General features: G+C 42.2%; 1 protein-coding gene across 1 annotated transcript; it reads right to left on the reverse strand.

The window, feature by feature from the left end:
• Positions 1–770: 770 nt before the first annotated feature.
• On the reverse strand, positions 771–9,187 carry gpr184 (G protein-coupled receptor 184). The gene is made up of 2 exons (XM_035383678.1): positions 8,826–9,187; positions 771–2,624 (listed from the first exon to the last, which is right to left on the reverse strand). Exon 2 carries the CDS (start codon positions 2,601–2,603, stop codon positions 1,611–1,613), a length of 993 nt encoding a protein of 330 aa, XP_035239569.1. The 5' UTR covers positions 2,604–2,624; positions 8,826–9,187; the 3' UTR covers positions 771–1,610.
• Positions 9,188–9,504: the final 317 nt, after the last annotated feature.

A 9,504-nucleotide genomic window follows, 5' to 3' on the forward strand; every position in this document is an offset into this window, starting at 1 on the left:
ATTTTATTAAATACTTTGCATGGTCCTGCACATATCTATATTTCTGATCTTTTAGTGCCATATAGCTCTGGAAGGTTGCTCAGATCATCCGAGAGTGATCTCCTTACTGCACCATGCTCCAGAATAAAAATTAAATGTGACAGATCTCTCAAAATCTCCCAAGCGGTGGAATTCACTTCCTGTAAACATTAGAAAGGCAGAGACCGTTGACAGTTTTAAGTCCCTTTTAAAAAATGCATTTTTTTTTGATTGACCTTCGGGGGAATTAGGTTTTCATTTTATGTTTTTATTATTTTTTACTTTACTGTGTTTTTCAATATTCTCTTATCCTTTTCAATGTTATCTATGTGTTGTATGTCTAATTTCCCCTTGTTACTTTGGTTTATTTGATCCTCTTTCTGTTCTGTTGACTTGGAAAGTGCTTTGAGTGCCATGTTCTGAGAAGCAATATGTACAAACAGATGTATGAAACATTTTGCTAAATATTTGCTAAATATATGAAACATTTAGCTAAATCTACAAAATATTCATACATTTCTGAAACATTTAGTTTAAAACATTTAGTAAATGTTTCATACATTTAGGTAAATGCTTTATAAATTTGCTAAATATTTAGCTAAGTGTTTTCGACATTTACTTTTTTGTGCTTGACATGCCATGGTCACATTCCACTCCTTCCTCAGAGTAACCTATTACATTAACTAATTGCTTTTATGAGGGCCACAACATAATTAATGGCAGCCAAAACATAAATGGAACAGAAACCTATCACTGTTGTGAACAGACATTTTAATTACATGTAATTGAAAAGCTTATACTTCATTAATCTCTTCACAGGACCTTGAAATTGTTTGTCATTTATGAATACATTTAAACACGAACTCTATTAAATGTTTTAGGCAAACTGTTGACATCAATACATTCATAAGAGTCTATTAACATAACAAGTATAGGTTATGTATATATTCATTATAGGCTTTTTGATGACAGCTGAAGTGTTTTCGGTCTCTGTGCCAGTCTAAAAAGCTAGTCTGTTGCCAGAAAATAAGCACCTAACCGAGAAATCCTGTTAAGAAATAAAAAATAAAAAAGCATCACTGTAAAAAAGCTTGCACTACATGTCACTCACATTTCAGACATTTTAAAAATGCAATACAAAAAGAGAGGGTATGCACAATCACAGTCATTTTACATGTTAAAAGCATGAATTTATCCACTAAGATGTTTTTGTGCGATATCACAGTTCAAGTCCCTCAAACTGATAACATTACATTGTGTGAGCGCTTGAGGAGAAAGGTTTTTCTATGAATAATTCATTGTGTCCCTTCCATGATTTTAAAGAAACACCCGAGCAATGCAGCGGATTGCTTGAGATTGAGCGTTTGAATAGATTCTGTGGGGAATCTCCTGGGAGAGTATCCGTCTATTCCCAGTGTCCTGGACCCCAGCTCCCATCCATGCTCCTAAAAACACATCTGCTCACTTCCTCCTTCAGATGAAGGGACACAGTGAATCCAGTTTAAATATGGACGCTGGCCGGTCGCGCAGGTGCGAGCACGCGCTCGCTCTCTCGCACGCATGTTGATGAGGTGCAGTAGGCTCGCCCGGGATTATGTCAGGTTGGTGAGGCATGCCTGCGTGCTCTGGTGCGGGTGGTAGGTGCCCTTGTCCTTCAGGCCCAAGTCCCCGGCCCGCCAGCAGAAACGGCGTATTTCCTCCTTCACCCCGTTGCTGGCCAGCACGTAGAGCAGCGGGTCAATCACACTGTTCAGGCTGGACAGGGCCAACGTGCAGGAGAAGTAGAAGTGCAGCTTCTGCTCAAAGGCGCAGTTCTGCGACTTTTCCATCCAGTAGAAGGCCAGGGAGCGCGTCAGCAGCAGGATGTGGTAGGGGGCGAAGCAGACGGTGAAGATGACCAAGACGGCGATGGACAGCAGCTTGACCTTGCGCTTGACCTGCTCCTCCACCCCGCAGCTGCGCCGCACCTTGGAGAAGATCCGCATGTAGCAGAACCCCAGGACCAGGAGGGGCCCCATGAAGGACACCCCCACCCGGATCAGGTTGAAAAGCGCCACCCTGCTGGTCATGGGGTAGCTCTCGTAGCAGCGCTGGTTCTTGTCCAGGGGGTTATCCACTTTATCCCAGACCAGCACCAGGGCGTGCAGGGCCATGACCACGGTGGCCACCAGCACGCAGATGGCCCAGGCGTAGCGGGAACGGCGGAAGACTCTGGCCTTCAGGGGGAAGGTGACGGTCAGGCAGCGGTCCACCGAAATGCAGCACAGCAGGTAGATACTGACGTACATGTTGGAGTAGTAAAAGAAGCCGGCCAGCTGGCAGGCCTGCAGCCCCAGGGTCCAGCGGTGGTCGCTATGGTAATAGTAAATCCAGAGGGGCATGGTGAAAATGTATAGCAGGTCAGAGATGGACAGGTTGAGCAGGTACACCCCCAGCACATTTTGGCTGCACACCTGACGCAGGATTGGCCCCAGCGTTAGAAGGTTGAAGATCAGGCCGAGCACGAAGGCCAGGATGTATATGCCCATCAGCACGTCACTGATGTAGCTGTGATCTATGTCCACACAGATGCTTGAGTTGTTCATAGTGAACGTATCTCTCCGGGCCTGCAATAGAGACAGATCAGTGAAAAGCTGAAGAGTCATAAAGAAATATCACATACATGAAGATCTGTTCCAAATTTTGCCAGTGATTTTCCAAAAAGTCCTAATCATGTTTCTTTCACATAATAATAATAATAATAATAATAATAATAATAATAATAATAAATGAATATCAACATGTATGCATGCACATAGTCAAAACAGTCAATGATGAAAACAATAAACACATGGTAATTCATAGAACAAAAGCACAAAACCAATGCAAGAACTTTGCACATTTTAAGATTAAATCTATTGAAAGTAAAAACATTCGAGGGAACCAGACAAAATGTTCCTTAACCCCAGAACCTGGTTTTAAAAAATGCAATGCAACAGTCCAGGGACATAAATTTCCTTTCAAATTGAGAATACATATTTGATTTGAATAATTTCTTATAATACCAGGTACACGTGTGATCATGAATATCAGTACATTAGGACAATCTGGCCAATCAAGACATTTGTTTGTGCATGTGTCTGTGTGTGTGCATGCGCGTGTGTGTTTGTGTGCGTGTGGCCGTGTGTGTGTGTGTCTGTCTGTCTGTGTGTGTGTGTGCATGCGCGTGTGTGTGTGTGTGTCTGTGTGTGTGTGTGCATGTGTGTGTGTGTGTGCGCGCGAGCATACGCTTGTGTGTGTGACTCTGTTTGTGTGTGTAGGTGGATTTAAATTTGTGTTTGAAAGTTAGTGAAGACGTGCAGCAGAATCAGAGGTACTGCTGAGCATGTGATCACTTAAAGGAGCTTGGGCCTTAGTTGGCAAACTGAATGCATCTCATGCTGTGTTGGGTTTAGTGTGCATTCTAAGGCAGCAACAACACAACAGTGTTTCAACAATGAAAGGTACTGGCAGTTTCCTAAAAGTGTGGGCAGCATTTCCCTGGCGTGGTTAGACAGAACCCTTCAAAGGAAAATGCGATGTCAATCTTCACTTCATGTTTCCAAGAGAACATCTACCCCCACCACACCCCCCCACCCCCGCCCCCCCCACCCCCCCCCCCCCCCCCAATGCTAACACTCTTATACCTGCAGAAAGCTGCATCTATCAACATGCCAATATACTCTTATCCAAAAGAGCGCAGGTTCTCTCTGATTGGATTTGGGGCATTGGAGGTTGAGGCCTTTTCAGTCACCAGATCTGAACCGAACCTTGCCTTCATGAAATTTTTCAGAGCAATGCTGACAGCATTTTCCACTTCAATCAGTTAGGCATGGGTGTTGGCATAGTCCTCCTTCACAAATATGCTGGTAGACTCCATGCCAGAGCTGCCGGGTGAAATTCCTGGGCCCAGGACCCATATAAGTGATTTTCCAAACTAAGCCAACGTCTCCATTAGTCACAAAGCAGTCTTTCACGCTCAAAATGTCAAAAAGACACTCAAATGTCAGAGCATGCAAAAAAAAGTTTAATTAAAAAAACAAGGTCAAATTGTCAGACTGACGTTTTGATTTTGATAAAGATGATGCTTGCAGTGTCGAAACGTTGACGTTTCCCATGCTGTGACATTTGGGCATCCTGCTTGCTTAACGATACAAAATTCTATTTTTGTCTGGTTATTGTGATCTTCGGTGCAGAATTTCATCAGCGTTGCTTTTCGGGTGTCGATGACTGATCTTTTTCTCAGTGTGTGTTCACGAGGCGTTAAGACGTCACTGGTCTAAATTCAGAGGTCTCTTACCTCTCTTGCTTCCCCTCAGTGCTTGTTTAGCTCCAACCTGATTTTGACGTTTACAGTCTAGAAAACCATTGACTGCTGGTGAAAAGAAAAAGCGGTGTTTTTTTTAGAGCCGTCTATGTGCAGCAGGTCCATATGCATGCAATTCCCACCTCAGCTTCTGTGACTGGTGGCTAATGGTAACAAAGGTTGCCAACAAAAAAGGTCGTGTTTCGAGAGCCAATCGATAAAGTGGCTGACCACAGTGCTTAGCCAACAAGGATTTGTGCTTACCCAACAAAAATTAGGTTCTCCAACCAAGCAATATAATAGCATATAATAACCATTGATGGTTGGTGTTGAGGAAGAAAAACCCCATATATTAACAACATGACCAATTTCAAGGTAGTTGCAGCTACACATTAAAGCCGCGTTTCCACCCAAAGTACCCGGAACTTTTAGTCCCAGGAACTACTTTTCAAGGAACTAAAAGGTTCCTTCAGCACATTGTTGTCTGCGTTTCCACCGCGGTCTAAAGACCCACGAAGATTAGGCAAATTTTTAGTCCACTTACGTATGTAAAAGCGACGTCGTCGTCGGTCCATCTGTCCTATGTTTTCTTCTGTAACCCCATACTACCACCGAAGTAGCCTACATTATTTTCCAATAACCGGGACAGCCGGAGGGGTTTATTCCACTTATACAACGGGTTACCAACAATTACTATATATGGTTACTTTAGAATTTATTAATTTTTTTCGTTTGCCGTTTGGGCATATTATTTTACCGTTGTCAAGCAAAACTCTCGTTGGTAGTTCGACTTGGACCGTTGTTATGCAACAAACAGGATATAACAGGCCAATATACAGATTGTAACTGTTTTATATATCCTGTTAAACACATTCATTATGTTTTTATGCGAACATTCACTTTCATGTCTTGACATCCGAGATGACAGAATGCATTCACATTCCACAAATAACTGGTAACAACAGCAGAGAACATGCACACGTCGTAAACAATTTGCTGTTGAATTGATTCATTCGACTCTTATCGTCATTTCCAATATAGTAATCGCAAAATAACAAGAATAAATAGAATGACAACTCGGACTTGGGTGAAAATTTAAATGAATATTGCAGTGGTACAGCCACCGTTTGCTTTCCTTGAAAGTTACTGCTAGCGGAGCAGCGAAGTGTGCCCTCCAGATGCGAACCATGCACCATAAATAGAGTCCATGTCTAGTCTTCCTGGTCTTTTTGTGGAATTGAAGAATAGCAGAGTGAAATTACAGCAGTCTAAAAAAGCAAAAGGGACGATTACTAGAATTAACCGGTTATTTTACCCTGACAAAAAGTGCAGAAGGTGATTTCTAGTTTGCTTTTACTGTATCCCCAATGTAAATTACCCAGAACTACCGCATACCTCACATAACTGTGTCAAACATTTAGAGTCAATTATAACGGACTAACAAAGAAAATCCGGAAGAAAATATTCAGCAACCGAATTAAACCGTTTGAATGTCTTGGTACGTAATATGCTGTCCCAGCACGAATGCTTAACATTTTATAAAACGAATACTAAAGCAAGAAAAGAACAGAAGAGCACACGTTATAATCCTCAATCTTAATTTCTCATCTGTTCCAAGACATTGGCAGGCTATAACCAAAAGTAGACTACTGCGCCGCATAACGTACAAGTTTTAATTCAAGTTATTATGAAAATAAATCGGTTTGCGGCTGCAGATTTTTTTAAATGGCGGTTGAAATAAAATACTGCGTGTAGTCGACCAATCAGAAATATTCAGCGCTTGCGCCCCACCCCAAAAGTTCCCCCGAGCAGGGACTTTTTTGGTTTGTAAAATAAAGTCCCCAGAACTTAATTTAGACCCTAGTTCCTGTGGTCGAAACGCACTGAGTTCCTCAAAAGGTTGCTAGTTCCTGGGGAAAGTTCCACGCGGCTTAAGGTAACTGCACTGAATGTGTTGCCGAGTGGATCAGAATTAATTTCCTGTGTACAGCACTAAATCAAATCACGTCAAATTTCATTTGTACAGGGCTTTCTACAAAAAATCTATCACAAATACAAACTAGGCATTTACCCACAAACAGCAAGCACGTGAGGTTAAAAAAAACTCCCCGAGTGGGGGAAAAACCCTCAAATGGTAGTGAGAAAAAACTCCCCAGTGGGTAGAAATCTCTGGAGGGACATAGCTATAGAGGGGGAGCCCATCCCCTACTGGCTGGCCAGGTGTAAATTAGGGTAGAATGAATGTAACATGAAATGTAATAAGGCACCTGTTACAGCAAATGGAATGGGTTCAGCAGGATACAGTTGAGATAACGTAAGTGTCTTATAATTGTGTGGGCATGTGAGCCACATACGTTACCTGAACTGTTTCCTGCTCAACACATTTTATTTACTTGAGGTAACGTATGTGACTTACCAACGTGTGTGCATGTGAGCGCACACGTCGGTGAATAACAGTGTTCATTTGCTGCCCAGCCCTGCCTGTCAGCAGATAACAAAAGCTTCCAAGCGAGCAGAGTATATCTCCACCAGAGAGGCCCCCACAACACCTGCCCGTTCCCAAACTTCTCAAGTCTCTTAACGGGCCAATACATTCCCTGGAACAGACCCCTACCATCATTCAAAAAGTAGACGGACGTACAGTGTACAAATATGGTATCAAAACCGCACGTCCAGTCCACGCAGCACCGCGCACGGGTTCGTAGGCCACCGTCCATCCCGTGATGACGGGAGCCACCGCGAGTCATCTGGTACTTCCCTTGACCAGAACCTCAGCGCATTTCAAGCAGAAGTCCTGGCCGCTTGCAAACCTCAGGAGGAAAATATCCCGAGAGCTTGTCAGCTGGCTAGACAGAAGCCACGGTGGTCTGTTGTGGTATTTTTCCATGCAGGGAAATATTCCCATGAAACCGTTCACCGCAAAATTGCTAAAGCAAGATTTCCAGGATGTTCAAAGTCAAGCAAACCACATGCCGTACATTCAGGGAACTAACGGCTAGCAGTAAACGAGATTTTTTTTAATTATGTTTATTCACCAGGCTACAGTGTGAACTTCATTCTTTTCTTCTGTGTGTTTTATTGGTGTGTGTGTGTGTGTGAGTACGAGAGAAGTTATAACAACAGGACTGTATAGGGAGGTATAAGCATTTCTGTTTATCTTTTTTTATTCTTATTCTTCGAGACAAACTGCAGTGGTGTTCCTGAAGAAAACAGCATAACTGAGCTAGTATGCAACAACAGGCCTCTGCAGTCTTTCTAAATCCAAGCCCAGATCGGTCCCAGCCTTAATCAGTATTTACTTCATTTACGTTGCCATGACAAGAGATGTGGACCCATTACCTAAATCAAATTATTTATAATGGAAATAAAGTTATGTTAACAAACAGAATTGGGGGGAGAAAGCCCGGGGCTGGAATATTTCAATTATGGATCATTTGATCATCTCTAAAGACACACAGATATGGATTTGACATTTCAGTTTGTTTAAAACATTTTTTTTTTAAAACAAAAAAAAAAACAAAGTTCCATTTTGTGGAGGGCAGCCATTTGTATGGCCTAAAGAAAGAAAACAAAGAAAAAATAGGTGCATTACCCTTTCTGCAAATGCATTTCTGCCTTTAAAATGCATTTCTGTTTGAAGTTTGAAGTTTGAAGTGTTTTTCACATTCATTATGACTAAGCTTTAAAACTGAAAGTACAGTTTAAAACCACAATATTTTATGAATATATCTTATGCAATAGACTGAATAACGTGTTCAATTTTAATTGACTTCTTTTGTGTCACATTTGATATACAATATACAATCTTCATATTGAACAATGTGTTTTGTTGAATGTGTTGTTCACTATAAGTGCCAGATCTCCCAAGGAAGGAGACAGTGAACTATGATCTGTATTAAATGCACTGTGAGAAATATTTAGAAAATGAATATTTTTACCGGTGTTGCTTGCTGTGAGCTCTCCCCCTGCAATGTGTGACCTTACGGAGGGTGGTTTTATCCGGTTATGATAAATGGACTTTAATGGACTGCGCCCTTAAATCTCCCGAATTTGTCTGTGAAAGCAGTTTGAGGACACCCGCCAGAGCGCAGCACCATGGAGGACGTCTCAGAAGAGTCTGAGGCGGCATAGCAGACGACTTTCATCTCCGAGAAGCCCTGGCCTAACAAGTCTAGTCTGAAACATTTCTGTCATATTTGTACTGACATAGCCCAGGGAATAAAGGCGAAAAGTAGCCTTTGAACTAACTTTCACACAGTATACTTTGTGAATTAACATCAGGTTTGAAAACGATAGATAGATACATTTTAAAAACAAATGGAAAATTTTTAATATGTAAAAAATTATTTATAAGATTAGTTTCCCTAAATACGTTGGCTGAATGCTTCTCAAGGTATCTATACAGAAAATACCATGCCGGTTGAACAATGTATTTTTATCTTAATGAATACCTGTTCATAATGATAAGGGAACATACGCTCACCTGTCGAGTGGTAATGCTGCTGTTGGTGGTTGGTGCCTGACTGGGGTCTCAAGGGGACCCAGAATTTTTGTTCCCTCTAGAGAGATCTCCAGATCTCCCTTCCATTCAGTGTGACCAGGTCGCGTGAGGTCCCGAATGTTGCCTACTTGTGCCCCCCATCCACAGGTCCCCATCCAGATGCAAACCTGGTAAAGTCAGCGACAGCAAAAACAGCTTTAAGCCGGCTGTTAAGTGGCAGTTATATGGTTTCCTGTGATGAGCATCTGAGAGAGAGGAAGAGAAAGGAGAAGTAGTTCTCACCACAGCTTACGCACGTCTGCGAGATCATTCTCAGGACAAACAGGGGAAGCTCAGCCCTCTGCCACAGATTTTTTTTTTTTAAAACAAGTATTAAACCACACCCCTTCCTCTCCACCCCAAACCCAGGCCCCTCCCACACCATCAACCCCCGCCTCTTTTTTTTTTTTTTTTTTTTTTTTAAGTAATAAGTTGTGAGCACAAAGAGAGAACCACAGCAGATGCACAGAAAGTTCCAGCAGCCATGGACAGACAGTGTCGCTCAAAATCGCCATGTCCTCACAGAGTAACCGCCAGGGTTGAACAGCTGAATGGTTTAACTGAGACAAAAAGAAATTATATCAGCGAAGGCAGACGGACACCAACAACAAACATTCAATCA

Source organism: Anguilla anguilla, chromosome 12 (assembly GCF_013347855.1).
Source record: "Anguilla anguilla isolate fAngAng1 chromosome 12, fAngAng1.pri, whole genome shotgun sequence".
Lineage (NCBI taxonomy): Eukaryota > Metazoa > Chordata > Actinopteri > Anguilliformes > Anguillidae > Anguilla > Anguilla anguilla.

What these genes read in the sequence shown, in the direction of transcription:
- gpr184 (XM_035383678.1), bottom strand. Translation starts at nt 2,603, where the DNA reads ATGAACAACTCAAGCATCTGTGTGGACATAGATCACAGCTACATCAGT.